The sequence below is a fragment of the Pongo abelii genome, chromosome 20 (assembly GCF_028885655.2).
Source record: "Pongo abelii isolate AG06213 chromosome 20, NHGRI_mPonAbe1-v2.0_pri, whole genome shotgun sequence".
Taxonomy (NCBI): domain Eukaryota; kingdom Metazoa; phylum Chordata; class Mammalia; order Primates; family Hominidae; genus Pongo; species Pongo abelii.
The window spans coordinates 62,165,906-62,186,345 of record NC_072005.2 but is presented as its reverse complement, the minus strand read 5'-3'; the positions used below and the strand labels follow the sequence as shown (position 1 = coordinate 62,186,345).

General features: G+C 55.6%; 1 protein-coding gene across 2 annotated transcripts; it reads right to left on the bottom strand.

Moving 5' to 3' along the window:
* Positions 1-23: 23 nt before the first annotated feature.
* On the bottom strand, positions 24-19,273 carry U2AF2 (U2 small nuclear RNA auxiliary factor 2). Of its 2 annotated transcripts, none has more exons than XM_024236967.3 (12): positions 19,081-19,273; positions 14,876-15,011; positions 14,008-14,052; positions 13,610-13,713; positions 13,038-13,189; positions 11,609-11,725; positions 10,521-10,659; positions 5,994-6,073; positions 5,788-5,910; positions 5,406-5,504; positions 4,905-5,153; positions 24-799 (listed from the first exon to the last, which is right to left on the bottom strand). In XM_024236967.3, the coding sequence occupies exons 1-12, from the start codon at positions 19,127-19,129 to the stop codon at positions 665-667; spliced, it is 1,428 nt and encodes a 475-aa protein (XP_024092735.1). In that variant the 5' UTR covers positions 19,130-19,273; the 3' UTR covers positions 24-664. The 2 variants fall into 2 exon arrangements, with proteins under 2 accessions (XP_024092735.1, XP_024092736.1); XM_024236968.3 differs by having other exon boundaries at positions 5,418-5,504.
* Between the last annotated feature and the right edge of the window lie 1,167 nt (positions 19,274-20,440).

The window sequence follows — 20,440 nt, the reverse complement described above, 5'->3', positions numbered from 1 at the left end:
ATACTGGACACACAGCCGCTCCATAAAGTAAAATACAACAAAATGTTTAATGAGCAAATTCGTCTTAGCAAATATGAAACTGCCACAGAGAGTAGGAGAGGGGCAGGGGCCACGGGGCTGGGCGCAGGTCGGGGGAGACTAAAGAGGAAAAATCAACTACGTAAGAAAACCAGGAGGGGACCAGAGAGGACCAGAGGCCGAAGGAACAGAGCTGTGGTCCTGGTAAGGGAGAGGACAGGACACTGAGGGCCGGACAACAAAATTCAAAATAGTTTGGCCATAAAATATAAACACGCTATGTTCCTACCGTGGGGAAGGGGAGAAGAAAGGGGTCTAAGGGAGAAAGAGAGGCTGTTTTGGGAGGGGCTGGGGTCCTACCCCGCCCTGCTGTGCACCCTGTCCCCATCCCAACCCCTTCCCTCTGTGTCTGTGTGGGTGCGTGTTGTCTGTGTGGGCTGTGTGCGCACTTCCCCAGTCCCCTCCCTGCCCTAACCCCCCCAACCCCCGCCCCCCACCCTTAATTGCTGCCATTCCAGTTGCTGCCGGCTGTCGTGTGTCTGCGGCTGTCACTCCTCTGCCCATCGTCTTCAGAGGGGGATAAGGGGGGGGCGGGAGTGGGGAGAAGCCCCCAGCCAGCCCTGCCCCCACCCTCCCCCAGCCGCCTCTACCAGAAGTCCCGGCGGTGATAAGAGTCGGGGTCACAGTATTTTGTGACAACCACTCTGTTGGCGAACTTGCGGCCCGTCAGGCCCTGCATGGCTTTCTGGCAGTCAAACACAGAGGTGAACTCCACAAAGATCTGTGGGGAAAGGAGAGGCAGGTTTGTGAACAAGGCTCACGCCAGTCAGTGTCCACCCAACCCCAGAACTGAAGGCAGGAAGGGACAGGGAGGAGGGGGCTTCGCCACAGGCGTCAGAAAGGGACCCTTAGTGCAGGTTTGGTGGAGTTCACCCAAATATTCTCCAGGATCAAAAAACAAGAGCATAAACACACCACAGGCATGAGAGGGAGAAAGAATAAAGACATGCCAGAGCCATAGAGGGCAGGCAGCAGGCCTAGATGAGCTCACCGCGGGGGAGGGGTCCCTCGTGCTGAGTGTCTACTCCACACAAGCCACCACGGTGGGCGCTCCCAGAACCACCCCAACAGCCATGTTCTCCCAACAATAAATGAGCTAAGGGAAGCTCAGAAATTAGGATTCAAACACAGGTTGAATAAAATTTAAAAACTTGAACCTTGATCTATTTGAGCTTCTAACCTTGCTTAAACCAATTTACAGGAGAATGGAGGGAGGGAAGGATACAATAAGCCTACACGAACATTGAAAATCCTATATAGCAGATGAACTTATTTCTTCTACAAATAAAAGAGCTTGCAAAAAAAAAAAAAAAGGGAGTGAGGTACAAAAGATAAATTACAGAAACTTTGTAACCAAATTCAAGGTAGGGACCTGATATGGATCCTTACTGAAACAAACTATAAAAAATATTCTCGGCTGGGCACAGTGGCTCACGCCTGTAATCCCAGTACTTTGGAAGGCTGAGGCAGATGGATCACCTGAGGTCAGGAGTTCAAGACCAGCATGGCCAACATGGTGAAACCCCATCTCTACCAAAAATACGAAAATTAGCCAGACATGATGGCGGGTGCCTGTCCCAGCTACTCTTCTTTAACTCGGGAGGTGGAGGATGCAGTGAGCCGAGATTGCGCCACTGCACTCCAGCCTGGGCGACAGAGTGAGGCTCCATCTCAAAAAAAAAAAAAAAAAAAATTATTAGCCGGGCGTGGTGGCTCACGCCTGTAATCCCAGCACTTTGGGAGGCCGAGACGGGCGGATCACAAAGGCAGGAGATGAGACCATCCTGGCTAACACAGTGAAACCCCGTCTCTACTAAAAATACAAAAAAAAAAATTAACCAGGTGTGGTGGCGGGCACATTGCACGCCAGCGTGGGCAACAGAATGAGACTCCGTCTCAAAAAAAAAAAAAAAATTCTTGAGACAGAAAAATTTGAACATGGAATAGGCACTAAGGAATTTTGCTAATCTAATCATGCTATTGTGGTTTTGTTAAAAAAAAAAAAAACAATTTTTTAAGGTTATCTGGTTAGAGCAGTGGTTGTCAACTGGAGGAGGGGGTTGTCCCCAGGGAACACTGAGCAATCTTTGGAGATGCTTTTGGGTGTCTCAGCAGGGAGTAGTGCTCCTGCATCTGGTGGGTGGAGGCTGGGGATGCATCTCAATATCCTACAACGCACAGCAAAGGCCCCCACAGAGAAGTTATCTGACCCAAAATGTTAATTGAGAAATAACAGAAATATACTTAAGGATCTCAGGTGAAATAAATCTGATATGCTTTAAAATAATCCAGCAAAGAAAAAAGAGGAGGGGGGAGAAATAAGCTGAATATGAAAATTAAGACTAACAAAATATTGGTAACTTGAAGCCAGATGAAGGAACACCAAAATATTAGCACATATACTATGATAAAAACGTATCACTATCATAGTCTCTACTTTTAAGTATATTTGAAAAGACATGTAACAAAAAATTTAAGAATAAAACAAGAATACGACGCAGTTTTTTTTTTTTTTTTTTTTTTCTCGAGACCATGTCTTGCTCTATCGCCCAGGCTGGAGTGCAGTGGCGCAATCTTGGCTCACTGCAACCTCCGCCTCCCGGGTTCAAGTAATTCTCCTGCCTCAGCCTCCTGAGTAGCTGGGATTACAGGCACGCACGGCCACCATGCCTGGCTAATTTTTGTATTTTTTAGTAGAGATGGGGTTTCACCACATTGGCCAGGCTGGTCTCCAACTCCTGACCTCATGATCCGCCCGTCTCAGCCTCCCAAAGTGCTGGGATTACAGGCGTGAGCCACCTCGCCGGGCCGATGCAATAAATTTAATATGCAAAACAGGTCAGCTGATCCCAAAGGCCAGGGTCTCTCCATTCGTTCTTCCCACAAATGTTTCCTCAGCCCCTGCTTGAGCCAAGCTCCATCCCAGCACCAGAGGGCAGCCCTGAGCACCCCTGACATACCGGCTCAAGGGACAGGGACTCTGGAGGGCAGTGGGCAGGAGCTGCAGTGAGAGGAGATGCCGTTGGCCTTCCCCATGCCCCTTTTCTAAGATGCTCCTTCCACTTCTCCAGCCGCCCTCCCCAACCCTGCTCTCCCTGGGCAAACCACTCCGACAACCCAAGCGGGGCCTCGACACCTGAGTGTCCATCAGCCCTCATGCTGGGAACACAGACCTGTCCAGCTAGTTTTTCCTTGACATCTCTACTGGGTGTCTCAGAAACCGCAAAGCCAGCTAGCCGCCCCCCACCCCCTGCTCACCCCCCACAACGTGCTCATCACCCCTGCATCTCACCTGCCATCCCCACCATCAGAGCTGCCACTAAGCAGCTCATAGGCCTTCTCCTCCCCTCCCCACAAACCCACACCAATCACCAAAGTCTGGACACTTCCCAGGCACAAGTCTCCCTCAAATCCATCAACTTCTCTCCATCCCGTGCTGCTACTTTAAATCAGATCACCATCTTTCACCAGATTATTGCGGGAGACCTCATTCATTTTCCCAACTGCAGCCACAATCACCTCAAAAATGCCACCACCACAGCCCTGTTTTCTCCTTGAAAAGCCCACCACTCCAGGGGAAAGCCGAGCTGCTTCCACGATGTAAGAAGGCCCCCATGCCCGATCTGGCCCTGCAGAGCCAGCCTTGGTCCTGACAAACCTGGCTGTGGCATTGCTTCAGCAAGACCAACCCTGCCAGCTCCCAGCAAGCCCTCCTGTCCACAGTACCCTCTCTGCCCTCCTGCTGATCCACATCCTGCCCTGCAGGGCTCAGCAGGGAAGCCAGGGCCGGGGGAAGCACCTGCTGTGCCTCCACACCCACCCCCAACCTCACTATGTGGGGCCATTTCCATCTGCCAGGCGTGACCACACTGGAGGCCTCTCAATATTGCTTCCCTCCCATCTGGCTCAAAATAACCTGTCGTTCTAAGACCCATGCAGCCCCAAGGCCTGCCTCTCAGCCCTGGCCCCACCACCTCACTCACTCACCTGCTCACTGCCACCTCTTGACCTTGACCACCCTGAATGAACAGCACACCCAGGAATGCTGCCCCTGCCCCGACTCAACACGGCATGCAGGTCCTCTAACAGCTGCACCCCCAGGACTTCTGCTGCACAGGACAGGAGGGACCTCTATTCACGACTGAACCCTCAGCGTCTAGATCAGAGCCTGCTACGATGGGAATTCCATACATACACCCAGCAAGGGGATCAAAGAGCAGGTCACATGCCCTCACCACCACCGTCTCATGAGGCAGACGAGGTGAGGTGATTACACCTGTTACGGCGCTAGAGGTGACAGGACTTAGCAGGCTCTGAAATCAGACTCCGAGAACCTGAAACCTGCCAGTGTGAGCCACCCCTGCTCTGCCTGTCTCCTCTCACGATGGGGCTCAGGAGCTACTGGGAGGGCTCAGGGTGAGCACAGACACAGCTTCAGCAGGGTGCCTCGCATACAGGAGACACCAGCAGGTGTCTCGGGACTGTTCCCGGCACTCTTCCCCACTCCACAGACCAGGCAAAACCATTTGCACAAGCAAGGTCATATAAGGGGGAGCAGGACCAAGTTCTAAAGCAATACAGAGCTGCATTCCCCAACTACTCTCTCGCCTGCAGGTCTTGGGCCCCCACAGGGCCACACACCCCTCTGGGTCACCAACATCTCCCATGGCCAGGCCTGAGGGCGGTACTCAGTGATGGCACACACCTATATGCATGTGCAGCGAAGGGAGAGGGAGACTGAGGAGAGGGAGAGAGGAAGAAAGAGGGGGCGGGGAGAAGAGGAAGGGAGAGAGGGTGAGAAAGCACTGAGTCCGAGGCCTCCTGACCTTTCCGCAGCCGGGCACCTCGACGCCGTCTACGGGCCGGGGGATCTCGATGGACTTGACAAGCCCGTACTTGCTGCACTCGTCCCGCACATCCTCCACGATCTCCTCATACTCCTCGTCGTCCAGCAGCTCCTCAGGCAGCACCATGTTCATGAGGCACAGGACCTCAGTCGGGTGGCCGCCCATCTGCACCTGGGAGCTCATCAAGCCCGGCACTTGCAGGGTCACAGGCGTCTGATTGATGGTGCTCTGTGGGGCCAGGGGAGGGCGTCACAGGGGGCCCAGACCCAGTCTCCCTCTGCTCAAGCCTAGGCCCCTCAGATGCCCACCCAGGGGAAAGACCATCTCTCCACTTAAACACCTAAAGCCCAACTCCCCAACACTGCACTGAATGCCCCCCAAATGCCTTCCCATGAAAGCTGGGAGAAAGATCAAGAACACTTGTCCCTAGCTAGCCCCTCCCACCCCCAGGGTCCCTCGAGCCAATGGAAGATGACGTGCCGGGGGGCTCACCAGCGTGGCATTCTTGGCTCCCACACTCGCCCTCTGGACCAGCAGCTTCTTATCCCCCAGCTGCATGCCGTTCAGCCCCGCAATGGCCTGCGTTTGGAGGATGAGGGGTGGGGGGGTGCGGGGAGAGGTGGGGTCAGGGACCAGGAGCCTGACACCTACCCCCAAGCCGGGGCATTGGTGGGGGAAGAGGGGAAGGCAAAGGGGATTAAGAGCCTGGAAAAAGCCAACACCATGGGACAGGGACGAGCCCACACGCAGAGCACTGCCTCAGGTTGGCCGCCTCCCGCCCCGTCCCCTGAGGAGGGGAGACCACGGCTTGGCAACAGCACAGGGCAGGGAAGGACAGACACGGCAGCGACCAGGGACTCACCTGATCCGTGACGTTGATGTCCACGTACTCACAGAAGGCGTAGCCCTTGGAGAGCCCCGTGGCACTGTCCTTGACCAGGTTGAAGGCCTTGAGGGGCCCAAAGGATGTCAGCAGCTCTTTGACCTGCAGCAGCCGAGAGTCCATCAGGGCTGGGATGAGGTGGAGCGGGGTTGGGGGACGGGGCTGGAGGGAGGCACGGAAGTTACCTGGTCATCGTTCAGGTAGTTGGGTAAGCCCCCGATGAACAGCTTGTGGGCAGAGTCAGGGACCACAGTGGACACAACCCCTATGGGCAGAGGAGAGAAGGACTTCAATTCCAGTACCAGGTTATCTCCCAAAACCTGGACGGCGAGCTCCTCAATCGCCAAAGAGAACCTTCCTGCCTGATCTGACGAGGGAGGGGTCGCCACGTGTCCACCCCACCCCAGCCTTATCTGACGAGGGAGGGTCCCAGGCAGTGGCACACAGAGGCTCCTCGGGGAGAACGTACCATGTCTCCCAAATCTGCCCAGCCTCAAGGGAACCTCAAACTAGAACATCCTCCAGAACGCTCCAAGGGCACAAAGTTCACACCCACATCTGCCACCTGCTGCTGTGGAATGCTGGCAGGTCACCTGGGCTCAGGACCTACTGGTGAGCAACACACTCCACCCCTTCTCTGACAGCCATCCAGGCAAGGCTCCCATTAAAGCTCAGTCCCGGCCGGGCGCGGGGGCTCATGCCTATAATCCCAGCACTTTGGGAGGCCAAGGTGGGCGGATCACAAGGTCAAGAGATAAGACCATCCTGGCCAACATGGTGAAACCCCGTCTCTCTAAAAACACAAAAATTAGCGGGCTGTGGTAGCGTGCACCTGTAGTCCCAGCTACTCGGGAGGCTGAGGCAGGAGAATGGCGTGAACCCAGGAGGCGGAGACTGCAGTAAGCCGAGATCACTCCACTGCACTCCAGCCTGGGTGACAGAGCGAGACTCCATCTCAAAGGAAAAAAAAAAAGCTCAGTCCCTTCCCTTCACGCCCTGTCAGAACAGCGGGTGCCACTGCAGGGGTGCAACTGCCCTCACAGGGGTGACATGGCATAATGAGCAGCCACGGCTGCTCGGGAAGTCTCAGAACAGCGTCTGCAGCATTAGCTGCTCTGATCTCACTGGGAACTGTAGGCTGACTGTGGGATGCAGGATCCAGTGTCTTCGAGGGCTGACATACCAGAGTGGGGGCTTATCAGCTCAATTTACTGGCCCTCGATCCTGCTCTATCCACTGAACTCTGGACTCACAGACAAGTGCCTGCTGGTGGGATGATTCAACCTGAGACCCCACAGGCTCTGCCAATGTATCTTGACGCCGTCCTGTCAGATATCAGCTATGCCAGGCCCCAGTAACCAACCAGCCTGACTCCCAAGTTCACAGCCTAGGCCATATGGCCTCCCCTTCCTCTGCAGCCTCCACACCAAGTGTGAGTGGCCCCATCCCACCTCCATCCTGATGCTGGGAAGGAACAGGTAAGACAGGAAATGGGAAAGAGCCTCAGAAGCATGAGCCGCTGTGCCCATGGCAGGAGGAGAGGCGACCCCACGCACCCTCCCCCACCTACTCACTCAAGCCCCTCCAGCCCATGATGACGCTGCCCCCACAGAACTGGAAGCACCAACCCAGCCAGCTCCAACCACCAGACTGGGGCCACACAGACCCCAGGAGACCCGGCTCCTATGCTATAGGGACAAGTAGCAGCAGCCCGGGAGCAGGAACACACACCGAGCACTCACCCCATGGGCCAGGCATCCTGTAAGACTTTCAGTCTCCTACTGCAATGCTGTACATACAGCACAGAAGGCAAAAACTGAGGCACAGAGCAGACACACAGGCAGGAAAAAGGCAGCCTCCAGAGCCCACACTCAGCTGTGACTCTCCACAGGCAGCATGGCAGGCTGCAGGCTCTGCCTGGGTCCAAGGAAGAATGGGTCACACTGGAAGCTCGGCCGCGAGCCTGGCTCTGCCCGTCTCACTTGAGCAACACAGAGCCAAGGGTACAAGAGTTGGGCTCCCTGGGTTCATGGCTCCTTGGGTTCAAGTCATGTTTGTACCGTATGAGACTCCAAGGGCCTCAGTGTCTTCATCTGTAGAATGGGAAGAACACTGGTGCCCGTCGTGCGAGCCACATGTGTGAGAACAGCTCAGGCCAAGTGCTGATTCGATAGAGGACGTGAGAACAGGCACGGCAGTCCCTGTGGCCCGGGCATCTGCCAGACTCAATGCCCACAACAGGACCCACCCAGCCCAGACACACAGTGTGAGCACTGTCAGTAGGGTCAGCTGCTGTTACATGACAACAACTTCAAAGGAATCTTCTCGGAGTCCCGAGTTTCCTCCACTCATCACTGAGGAGGACAAGCCCTGCTTGGCAGGGATGTTCCAAGAGTCGGGCGGGGAAACAGGGCCCCATACCTCTGCAGCAGCTGCATCTACAAAGCATCACACCTGGAGCAGAGGCGTTATGGGGAAGACCCAGCAGGAATCCCCACTGTCCCGAAGCTCTTTCCTCATCTGTAAGATGGAGGAATGTCCCCTCCCATGGTGACCAGGCCATCTCGGTGCAGGGGGCGCCTGACAGGAGCTCGGCAGCCACTATCACTGGGTCACCCTCAGCTCAGCCCCTGCCAGAGCACCCCATCACCTTCAGAAGAGTCAAGCTCCTCAGCCTGGTAAGAGAAGCAACCTTAGATCCATAACCCACCGTTCCTATTCCCCAAGGCCCACCACACGTCCCTACCCAGGAAGGAGGCACTGCACAGTGAGGCCAGCTGCGCCACAATCAATCTTTACTTACAAAAACAGGCAGTGGCCGGGAGTGGTGGCTCACGCCTATAATCCCAACACTTTGGGAGGCCAAGGCAGGTCACAAAGTCAGGAGTTCGAGACCAGCCTGGCCAACATGGTGAAACCCCGTCTCTACTAAAAACACAAAAAATTAGCAGGTGTGGTGGCACATGCCTGTAATCCCAGCTACTCAGGAGGCTGAGGCAGGAGAATCGCTTGAACCTGGGAGGCGGAGGTTGCAGTGAGCCGAGATCACAGAACTGCACTCCAGCCTGGGCAACACAGCAAGACTCCGTCACAAAAAAAAGCAACAAAAAAACAAAAAACAGGCAGTGGGCCAGAGTTGGCCTCTCAATCGTAACTTGCCAAACCCTGTATCGTAGGACTGCCATCCGTGGAGTGCACTTAGGACGGTGCCTGACACACACAGTAAGCACCAGCAAGTGGCGGGCCACTCACGGGATTTAAAATGAATGAAAACGCAGTAGATTCACCGGGAAGAGACGTGGGGGAAGACATTCGGTAGCTTGATCGGGGAAACGCACCCATGCGTAAAAAGTCCATGTCGATTGGGAGCATGTCAATATATATTACAGGCTCCAAAAGGTTAGTTGAATTTACCAAAACTCATGGTAGAAAAGCACTGGGCTGGGCACAGTGGCTCATGCCTGTAATCCCAACACTTTGGGAGGCTGAGGTGAGTGCATCACTTGAGGTCAGGCGTTGGAGACCAACCTGACCAACATGGTGAAACCCCGCCTCTACTAAAAATACAAAAATTAGCTAGACATGGTGGCAGGTGCCTGTAATCCCAGCTGCTCGGGAGGCTGAAGCAGGAGAATTGCTTGAACCCTGGAGGCGGAGGATGCAGTGAGCCAAGATCGTGCCACTGCATTCCAGCCTGGGCGACAGAGCGAGACTGTCTCAAATAAACAACAACAACAAAAAGAAAAGCACTAGAGGCCAGTGAGGGACCCAGCCCAAGTCCTGCCTGACACAGATGTGCCTCCATCTGGGGCTCCACATCGCCTGCCCTGAAGAGCTGACTCGGTTCCTAAAGGGCTCCTCGAACAGTAAGTACCCGCCAGCAGAACCCCACCTCCTCCATGTCCCAGGCCTGAGACACAGCCGCACCCTGACAGGGCATCAGACAAGCCCTCCCTCAAATCCCATTCATCAACTACAAGGGTCAGCAAACTATAGCCTGTGGGCTGACAGGGCCCATCACCTGGTTTTGCACATCCTGCAAGCTTTCTAAAGGGAGACCATTCTGTGGCCTGTGAGAAGCACAGGAAAGCCCAACCTCAGTAGCCACGTGTGTTGAGGTGTGCCGGCACACTGCCAGGCCCATGCACGCAGACACCGTCTGGCTGCTTTCACACACAGTGAGATGGTCGCCAACCCCTGGTCTGCTATGTTACCTACCAATTACAGATGATGTTAAACAGCTATGGGGAATGGCCCAGAACACAAGATTCAAGGCAAACACTAGGAGACAAAAAACAAGTGAATACCCAGGTGCCAGACCCCACAGCAGGAGCTTTGCTGCCAACTGTCGACGCACAGCAGCCCTGACGGGCACAGACTGAGCCCTCCAAGGTCCCACAGCCGCAGAGCAGGCACGAGGTCCAGGCCACAAGCCCCTCACTTCCCCAGCACCTTTGGTCTGATCCTGGCTCTGACACGTACAAGTTGTGTGTCCTCAAGCAGGTGACAGCTCACTCTCCCGGCCCTAGGCACCTTCTCTACCAGCAGGAAAGCATCCCACTCACACAGACTTAGGGGAAGCAGGGAAAAGGCACCTGTCTTCCACAGTACGCACACGACTTCCTAAGCCACTCCAGCTGGGCTGAAGGGATGGACAGGCCATGGGAACAGGATTGGGAGAGAAGGGGGCCCTTAATGGATTCCCCACTCACCAGGCACATAGACGGAGGGATTCTCTGACATGCCAGGAAGCGGCTGGTAGTCATGAGGCCTGCGGATCTTTAGTGACTGGCCCTGGAAGATGATGCCATCAAAGGCCATGGCCTGGGTAGTCTCATCCACTGAGCGGAACTGAATGAAAGAGAAAGGAGTGGTGAGGGATGGGGGTCAGGGACTAGTACAGCCCCTAGTGCTCCAGGATTGGGATTTCCTCTTTCCTTTCACTCATATCAACAAATACAACATCCCAGGCCCCAGGCTGGGCACTGGGAGGACAACAGACACGCATGTCCCTGCTGCCAGGAGCTCACACTCGACCATTAAAAACACCAGGCACCCGACACAAACACACAGGCAAACACACAATCGCAGGCTGTGATGACGAGGAAGAGGGACAAAGTGCTGAAAAGGGATGTTATGGGAAAGTTTAGTTGAATGGGGAGATGACAGTACTGGAGTCTTTCTGGTGAGGGGACATTTCAGCGCATATCCAGAGCAGTGCAACTGAAAGTGGACTGCAGTGAGGCAAGTACATAGTGAGAGGGAGTGCTCAGAAACCTCTGCAGTAAGCTAACACTGCCCACACCTTCACAGTACTTCACGAGAGTTATCAGTCCACCAAGAGTCGAAAATCAAAAACCAAGGCCCTTTCCCAACAGTTGAGAAACACGGACACAGAAGACTAGTTAGGAACATCAGTTAGCTAGGGTAACGGAAGACTAGTTAGGAACATCAGTTAGCTGGGGTAAAGAACTCTAGCCAAGCAGGCAGGAGCATGGTAGGTTCTGGGAAGGTCAGTGTGGCCAGTGCAGAGAGGACTGGGCCGGAATGGTCTGGAAAAGGCCAAAGAGGTCTGCAGAGGCCAAACAGGCCTCTCAGGTCACACAGAAAGCAAAGGGAAGGCAGAAACTAGGATCAGATCTGTAATGCTATTACAGGGCTCACTTCAGCGACCAGGTGGAGAAGAGGCTGCAGAGGGCCCGGTGGAAACAGTGCAGGGCAGCTCCACACAACATCGGCCTGAGGGCTGGGCCCTCACATCACACGCGTTTCCTTGACCTCACTCACTCCCCCAGCTCACCTCCAAAAAGGCAAAATTCTTGTCCTGGTTAATCTGCACAGCCAACACTGGGTTGCCAGGGGCCTGGGTCAGCCCCCCCAGGCGCATCTGGGCGTTGAAGAAATCCATCATGGCCTCCTGCAGAGGGAATAGGAGACAAGGGGGGGGCGGGGGAAGGGAGGTGGAGAGAGGAGGGGAAGGGTGAGAGAGGGAGACACAGAGGGGTTTGGGGGTAAGGGGAGAGGGATGAGGGGAGGGAGGAGGGGGGGAAGGAACAGTGGAATATGGGTGGGGGTGTAGAAGTCAATAGTAGGAACAGAAGCAAGACAGAAAATGGGGAGGAAGCAGTAGCAAGAGACGGCCAAGGGCAGGCGATGGACAGGCGTTGGGGGACAGCCGCAGGGGCCCCAAAAAATCAGGGGAAAGAAGAAGATTGTTCAAGAAAAGGCAGAGGGCATGATAACAACACAAAATGAAGAAAAACACGAAACAGAGGAGATGAAGAGACAGAGCACACAGGAAGGGACACCCAGTGGAGACAGACAGAAAAATGGCAGGAAAGTAGAAAGGAAGTGGCAGGCAGGGGCAAAGATAAGCAAAGGACAGAAAGGGAGAGCAAGACAGAGACGAGCGAGGAGGAGGAGGTCAAGAGTGCAGGGGCAGGAGAGGAGGAGTGTAGGGAGGAGGAGCAGGGACGGGAGGGGAGGAGAAAAGAGTGATGTGGAGGAATCTGGCCCTGGAGTCCGGGGGCTGGTTTATCAAATGTAGCAAAGTGCAGGTTGAGAAAGTCAGAATGGACCTTACTTGCCTTCGACGATGGTAGCAAACTTTTTGTTGCTACGAGGGATCTCAGCCCCACAATATTTCACTTTAAAGAGAAATGGAAACAACTCTTTGATCTCGGGATTCTCAGGGGGTGCCACAGGAAGGGGTTGGGGAGAGGGGAGAGGGAAAAGGAGTGGTGGGGAAGGGGGAGGTCAGGGGCGATCAAAAATAAAAGAACAGCGACCATGGGAGGGACGTGGGGGAGAGGATGGGGGACAGGCGGCAGAGAACGAGAGGCGTGTCAGAAAAAAACTGAGGGGCAGCGTGCGTCTGTGTGTGTGTGTGTGTGTGTGTGTGTGTGTGTGTGTGTGTCCAAGTCTCCCTCTCTGTCTCTCTCCGACACGTAGGTACAACACGTGGGTACATTATGTGTGCGCTTGATCCCTGGGTTGCTGGAGGAGGTTGGGGGGAGGGGAGACGGGAGAGGGGAAGAGGAGGGAGGGAGGGCCACCCCCAGCCCGGCCCCTGGCTGGCTCAACTCCATCGGTCCGTCTGGGAGGGGGCCGGGGGGTCTTGCAGGAGCAGAGTCTGACCCGTGCAGGTTGGGGAAAGGGAATGGAGGGAGGGAAGGGGAGGAACGGGGTAGAGGGACAAGGGAGAGGGTAGGGGCAGGGGAGGGCAGTACCTCAGTGATGCCAAAGGGGATGTTGCCCACGTAGAGGCGCCGGGCTTGTCTGGTCATCTGGCTCCCGACCACGGGCACCGGCGTTGGGGTCACAGCCAGACCGTCAGGGGTCATGGTGGGGAGAAGAGCAGTGGCTGGAATCTGACCCGCAGCTTCAAAGGGGGTAAAAGCAGGATAAAACCCCATCAGGGGAATGCTCAGTGACCCCCCCCAATCACACACTGGGAGTTCCCCTCCTCAGCAGAAAGCTCTTACAGGCTCTGGGCCTTAGCACCTTCCAGAACCCTCTTTCCACCTTCGGGGCCCCCACCCAGTAAAACTGCTGCTCCTAAAAAGCCTCACTTCCTAATGGCGTCCAGATGGAGGCCTCATTCCCCTGTCAACCACGCGTGTCTCTGGTCATCTCCTCCTCTAGGGAGGCTTCAAAAGCGCAGAGACCAGAACCCCCAGGGGTGTGCAACCCTCTACCTGTGTCCTTGACCCCCTCCAAGCACACACGCAGGAGAATGACTGACGGAGAATCCCAACCCCTGCACCCTCCCGCTCTGGGAGCAGCCCGGCCAGGGGCCTACCTTGCATGGCCTTGTACTGCATTGGGGTGATGTGCTCGAAGCCTGGTGGTGGCACGTCCCAGTATTTACGGACCTTCTTCTTCTTCTCATGGCGGGGGGAACGACTGGGGGAGGTGGGAGGGGAGAGCGGGGCAGGGCAACCTCAGTCTGACCAACAGTGGGCCTTCAAGCCCCCTCCCAGGCACCCTTTCACCCTCCCCCCAACCATGTAAGCTCCACTCTCTCCAGGGAAGGAGAGGGTCTGGGGCAGGGCCTGGGAGAGGGGTGCTGGTTTCAAGGTAAGTGGACTCTTCCCAGTGCTTGGGCCAGGGCTGGAAATGGGCGGGACAGGGTGCACGGGCGTGAGGAAGGTGAAGGGAGTGGACATCAGGGAGGAAGGGGCAGGAAGAGAAGCTCACATCAGTCCACCGTGCTCCTCTTTAGCGCCTCTGGTCAAAGGTTTGCTGGGGGGTGGGAGGGAAAGGTATGGGGAGGGGTGACTGGGGACCCTCGTCTTCCCCACATGCCACACCCCCCCAAGGGCACTGAGCCCCAGGATGGGAGCAGGGTCGAGGTGAACAAGCAGCAAGCAGGCCACCCTCGGCCCTGCCATTTCCCCCCAAACACTCCCACCCCCAGGAAAGAGGAAGTGAGGAAAGGAGAAAGGGGCCAGGGGCCAGGAAGAACCAGTCTCTAGCTGGAGAAACTGAGCTGGGAGGAGGCAGGAGGACTTCCGCCTATCCTGCCCTTCCTCACCTAAGGGGGCAGAGAACAGAGCAGGGAGCCTAGAAGGGAAGAGGTGGTGGAAACCGACACCCCTGGGCCAAAAAGTAAGCTCAGGCTGTGGATACTGCCTCGGTCCCAAGAGCTCCCTTCTCCTGGGAGGCCGGGAAGAAAGAAACTGGAGGCAGAGACCAACCCCCTCGAAGAGAGTTCCCACAGAGAGTCGAAAAGAAGGAACAGGCCCTCAGAGTCAGAAACAAAGAACAGTCCCTTGTGAAGGAAAACACAGAATCAATTCCCAGGCTCCAGATAAAGAACCTATTGCCCCCAGCAACCCACCAGCAACCACCAAGACAGAAAATGAAAGAAACCCCAGAAACGGGGGAAAAAATCGGAATCCAAGACAGACCAAGCAGTAGATCCCTCCCCCAGATCCACACAAAGAACGAACGAGCCACACAGGGCCCGGGCCCAGACACAGACACGCACAGACCACCCACAGGCCGGCCAACACCGACCCCCCAACTCCCAGGCTGGCCCAGGGGGATCCCTGAGCCCTAGTACCTTCGTCGTCGCCTGTCCCGGGAGGCGCTCCGCTGGTCCCGGTTGCGCCGGTCGCGGCTCCGGCTCCGGCGTTTGCGGTCCCGGCTTCGAGAGCGGCTGTGGCTGCGCTTCCTATGCCGGTTCTCCTTGTCCCGCTCTGGGCAAGGGGGAGAGGAGGGGCACGGGATAAGCGGAGTAAGGATGCGGGCCCAGCCCACCCTGCGCGCTGGTGGCTATGTCCCAAGCCCCAGGGAGGCCACCCCCAAAGGGCAGGGATTCAATGGAGGAAGGGAATTAACAGGCCTCCTGGGTCCACAAGCGAGTCCAGGGACCATGAGGGGACCAGGGGGACGGGGCCTGGAAATGCCCCCGGGGTGTAAGATACCTGAGGATGCTCAGGAGGAGCTGGGGAGCCAGAGAAGACAGAGGAGGCTGGCTCCTGGTCCCCCTCGAGGGCTGAGGGGCCTGACCCCAGGGTCGTCCCTGAGAGGGGCAGGGCTAGAGGCTGGGGAATCAAGAGACCCAATGATGTTTTCCTGAAGGGACCCAGCGACCCCTCAGGAAAGACCTCTGCAACTAGCTGGCACCCACAGCCCCACCATCAGGACTAGGGGTCAGGTGCCAGGCAGGATCTGATATCCCCAGGAAGCAGGGAAACTCAACCCATCCCTTCCCAAGCCAGTGAATAATGCAGAAGCAAGCACCCTTCCCAGGGGAAGGGAAGGGCCTCGGAGAATCTGCAGACTGAAGGGGAAAGAGGCCCTCCTCTCCTTCAGCAGGTCAGGGGAGGAGCTTGCCCCATCCAGACTTGAATCCCAAACCACTTGACTCTCTCGGCCTCACTCCCTTCAAAGCCAAGTACTGGAGAGGCTGTAGAGTAAAGGCGTGAGTAGGGGCGTGTATCTCTGCCAGCCTCCAACAGGCTCCCTCAACCCTCTATTTTCCTGAGGTAGCCACTAGGAATGGAGCCTCGCTGGCAAAATCACAGAAACCTCTGCTCTCACCAGACCCTTCAACCCCTGAAGAAGGGAGACCGGCCCTTCAAGATGGAGTATCAACCATGAGCATTGGGGGGTGTTCATGAGCACCGCCACACCATTTCCTTAATTCAAAGACACCCAGATTTCTCAACTAGGCATGAAGCACACACATAAAAAAGAGGCACACGTTAAGGTGCTGATATATGTTAACACGCATCTCCTGGAGTGATCATCCCTGGGGACAAGAGGAGGAAAGGGCACTGAGGGAGGATGTTAGACTTCAGCCTCACCCACAGTGTTTTGTCTCACGTTTTTGCGATGCAATGTGAATGTCTGGAAAAGCATCACAATTCCAAAACCACCAACACTCAGAAAAATATGCACCCAGCAGGGAAAAAACAGCAACAAATATTGAGATGCTTCCTACAACCGGAATCTGTACTAAATCGTTTTGTATGTTCTTAATCCTCACTACTGCTTCGGAAAAACACTGCTGAGGGCTGACATAATGGGTAAGGAAACTAAGGTACAGAGAGATCACAATTGCCCAATGCCAAACAGCTAGGAAATGGTGACACCGGAATTTAAACACTCTGACATCAGCGAGTTAAGCACGAGGCCATACTCTCGAATGTAGATCAGGCAGAACACTCAGGTCTGGCTAGAACCATTAATGACAATATAATTGTCCCCTTGAAGGCCAAAAACCCCAAAATCAAAAACTGAAATTGGGAGAAACAATCGGCAGGACAGGCCAGCAGTGTAGAGCAGCGGGGTAAGCACACAGGCACGGCACTGGGCACAGCTCCACGCTTGTAAGATGGACAGGCTGTGAGCCCCAAGAGCCCTTCCTGCTAAGGCTCTGAAACAGGCAAGCACGAAGACAGGAACCCACGCAGAGAAAGCAATGATGCCCGCTGGGTGCCTGGGACATAGACAAGGAAATTCCCTGTAGATACAGGTAGCAGAGGAAAGGACTGAAGCAGAAGGCGACACGTACAGAAGCTGGCCCGTCCTCCGCAGAGACAAAGACTACAGACAGTGACACGCGGGCAGAGCTTCCCCTATGGCAAGAACCCTCTCCCACACACTGATGCTGGACAGGCAAAAACAAAGAGAGCTTCGTTTGCTCAAAACATTGTATTGTGGTCATCTCATGGGAGCAGCTCCACCAACCCAGGAGCTGTGCCAGGTCTCAGGGACTGCCCTACCAGCACCAAAGGGGAAACCCCGGGAGAACTGGTGAAGCAACATCTGAGAGCCTCAAAGAACCGCCCAATCAGCTCCACTTGGTCCAGCAGAGTGGAACTTGGCCTTGTAGCCAGCCAGAGCTCAGAATCAGTACCTGCTTTTCTGCTTACCAACAACAAAAACTATGCAAAAGCAACTTAGCCTTTAAGACTCGGTTTTCTCTTTAAACGAGGGTCATATCTACTCCGTCCAGGTGTTGTGTGGCAGAGTGACATTTGGAAAGCACCTTTTCCTGCCCTTTCCCAACTCTGACACAATCTCTGTGAGCGGAAGACCCTCCTAAGAATGGAATTTTACAATTGCAAATATCGCTTACTGCACACCTAGTGTACGCCAAGCCACATGCCACACACTTTACATGTTACCCCATTTAATCTCAGCTCTGCCTCCGACTAGCTGAGCCCTGAGAAAGTTTTTAACTTTTCTGAGCCCTCAGTTTCCTCCCCAGTAGAGGTGGAAATCATTTTGGCCTCACAGGGCTGTTACAAGGATCCACTTAGTAAAACATGTTAAGAGTTTAGCGAAGAGCCTGGCACACGGTAAGCGCTCAGAGTTTAACTACATCTATCGTTACTATCATCCTTATTAATCTTCTCAAAATCCGGTGACAAGAAAATAATAATCAGTCTACAAATGGAAAAATATATATATAAACGTATTAAAAGTAGTTACTAAACGACAAAGCAGGTATCTAAACTCCTGATGTGCTCAACTCCAAAGCCTATGCTCTTGAGCAGTCCATCAACTAAGACAGAGTCAGACCCTCAGTAAACGTTATTTCTTCCCCAGGGCACTGTTTCCTAATACAGCCCCTACCCAACTCTAGCCTGGGTTCAAAGGAAAATTCCTCAGCCCTCATTTCGTCCTCCGAACGAGCTAGGAACATGGGCAGCTGAAGCCTGAAAAGAAACAAGTCTCCAATCTTCCCTAGTCCTGTATTTCTTCACTCTCAAACTGAAACACGGAGGATTTTTAAAGCGTCTAACAACTCTCCCACTTCTAATATTATTGGAATCCCTAAGATCAGGGCCCCACGCTTTTTGTTCTAACCCATCACAATTTTCGATACCCTGAAGGGAACCTGCCTCCCACCTTCCCCGTAACTGAAGAGTTTAGCGCAGTGGGCCAGATCCCTCTTCCTCCCTCAGAACCTCTGTTTCCTTATCTCTATATTGAGATCTGAGACTGAGTACTATCAGGTGCCCTGAGTTTAGAATTGTACATGATTTGAGGTTTGTCTCAAACACTCCATAACGCGATTCTCGGGACCGCCAAAAGCCCCGCATATGCAGGATGTGTGCGTGCGGACACTCAAAGAATGCAGATGCTTTTAGGGAACATGCGCCAAACACGTTAATAATATGAGGCGCCCCACTACTGACAGGGCAGAAACCACCTGGCAGGAGAGGTCAGAGCAAATCAGCAAAAAGGAAAAGGGGTACAAGAGGGGCCCGTGGCCTCCAAGCGTCCGCCGAAACGGCTCTGCCCTCATCCACGTGAAGGAGGGAAAGGGCCCCCCCCAACCCAAGTCCTCACAACCGCCATTTTGGAAACAAAGGGGGCGTGGAGACGCGGCCGTGGGCCCGACCGGAAGCGGAAGTGCCAAGGCAGCGGGAGAAAAGGGATTACGGGGCCTAACATAATCTCCTTTTCAGAGAAAACAAAAAGATTTTAAAAATCAAAAGTTCACGTCGAGGCATCTGGCGCGCTCGCGCCGCGTCCCCCGCGCCACCTCCGCCAGGACCACGTGGGGCGCAGGGACAGCCGCCGTGCGCATGCGTCACGGGCCCGCGCCCCGCCGCCCCCTTCCCCTCGCCTACCGCGCGGCGGAACGCTGGGGACGTCACGTGAACGAGGCGCGCGCCACGGAACCGGGGTTGGGGGGCGCCGCGCGGCCGTGAGAGGTTGGGGGAAGCGAGGGAGAAAATGGCGGGGGGGCAAAGAGCGACGCGAGGAGCCGCCCACACCTCCGCCCCGCGACCCCGGCGCCCTCACCTTGTTTATTCTCGTTGAGCTGCCGCTCGAACTCGTCGAAGTCCGACATGCTGAGGCGGCCGCGTAGGGCCCTGTGCAGCTCTCGCCTCGCCTTGCCGCCCGCTCCAGCCGCTTCGGCTACTTCCGCCGCTGGCTTCGGCTACTTCCGGCCGCCGCCGGCGCTTCGCCACCTCCTACCTAATCAAGCCTCCGGCAGCCCTCCCCGCCCCGCCCGGGCTCCGCCCCCTCACCCGCCCGCCCGCCCGCCCGCGAGCTTGCCCCTCCCCCCGAGCCTGGCTCCGAAGCGCCTCGGCTATTTCCGGCTACTAGACGAAGGCGAAGTAGGCGACAGCTTCGGCTGCTTCCGAAAACACCCGAACCTAGGGTTTCGCCGACTTCCCAGATTTCCGTAACTTTTCCGAGATTATCTTCTCAACGTTCGGAGGTTTCCGTGTGTCCTCGTGTGCCACTGCGCCCAGCCCCCTCTGCGAGTTCGGGTTCTTCCAACAATTCAATCCGTCCCAGTCTTTGGCTTCTTCCACGGACTTGCTCCGATCTTCTCCGCTGGCCCTGTCCAAGCAATCGGCCACTTCCGACAATCCTAACCGTCCTGGCCTTCGGCTCTTTCCGGAGGTTTCCGGAGCTCGCCCTCGGGTCCCTCCTGGGATTAAGCTCGAGTCCGTGTTTCGGCTCTTTCCGGAGATGCCACCTGCTCACTCCTCCGATCAGAGAACTTCGGCTCCTTCCGCCACCGCTTCGTGAAGGCCTCACTCTCCGGTGACAGCTTCGACTTTTTCCGTGCGTACCTCGGCTCCTTCCGGCTTCGGGAACGGAAAAGGGAGGGAGGACAGAGGCGAGGTGGATCAGGGGAAGGGATAGAGAAGGGGATGAGGTCCTGGTTCTCAGCACCTGGCTCTCCGGGTGGGGAAAGTGAAAGAAAAAAAGGGCCGGCCTCGCGGAGGGCCTGAGAAGGTTTCGCGAGACAAAAGCAGCAAGAGGGGTGAAGGGTGCGCGCTACCGCTGCGGAGGTTGCCAGCGCGGCTTTTTGCGCCTGCGCAGGGTGGAAGCGGCGGGTGAGGGGGAAACAGGCTTCTGCGCCTGCGTTAAAGTCGTTCTGTGGCGCGCTCTCCCACTGCTCCGGTGAAGGGGGTTGCGGGGACCAGGTCTCAATACCCATTGCGCGTGCGCGAGATTTTCCCTTACTAAAGTGAAAGTGCTTAATCCCTAACCGTTAAATCCGGCCATCGTCTTGGTTGTCTTGGCAACCACATCAACACGCTCCGGCTCCTCCCGCCGCGCAGGCGCAGCAGACGGATCATCTCGCATTACTTCCGGGAGGCCGATGATCTGGCGTTACTGCCCCCTGGCGGCCCGACGGAAG

What these genes read in the sequence shown, in the direction of transcription:
- U2AF2 (XM_024236967.3), bottom strand. Translation starts at nt 19,129, where the DNA reads ATGTCGGACTTCGACGAGTTCGAGCGGCAGCTCAACGAGAATAAACAA. An exon ending in CGGGACAGGCGACGACGAAG is followed by an intron (nt 14,053 to 14,875) that starts GTACTAGGGCTC and finishes CCCACCCCCCAG; the next exon opens with CAAACCTTTGACCAGAGGCG. An exon ending in ACTACCTGAACGATGACCAG is followed by an intron (nt 5,911 to 5,993) that starts GTAACTTCCGTG and finishes CGGCTGCTGCAG; the next exon opens with GTCAAAGAGCTGCTGACATC.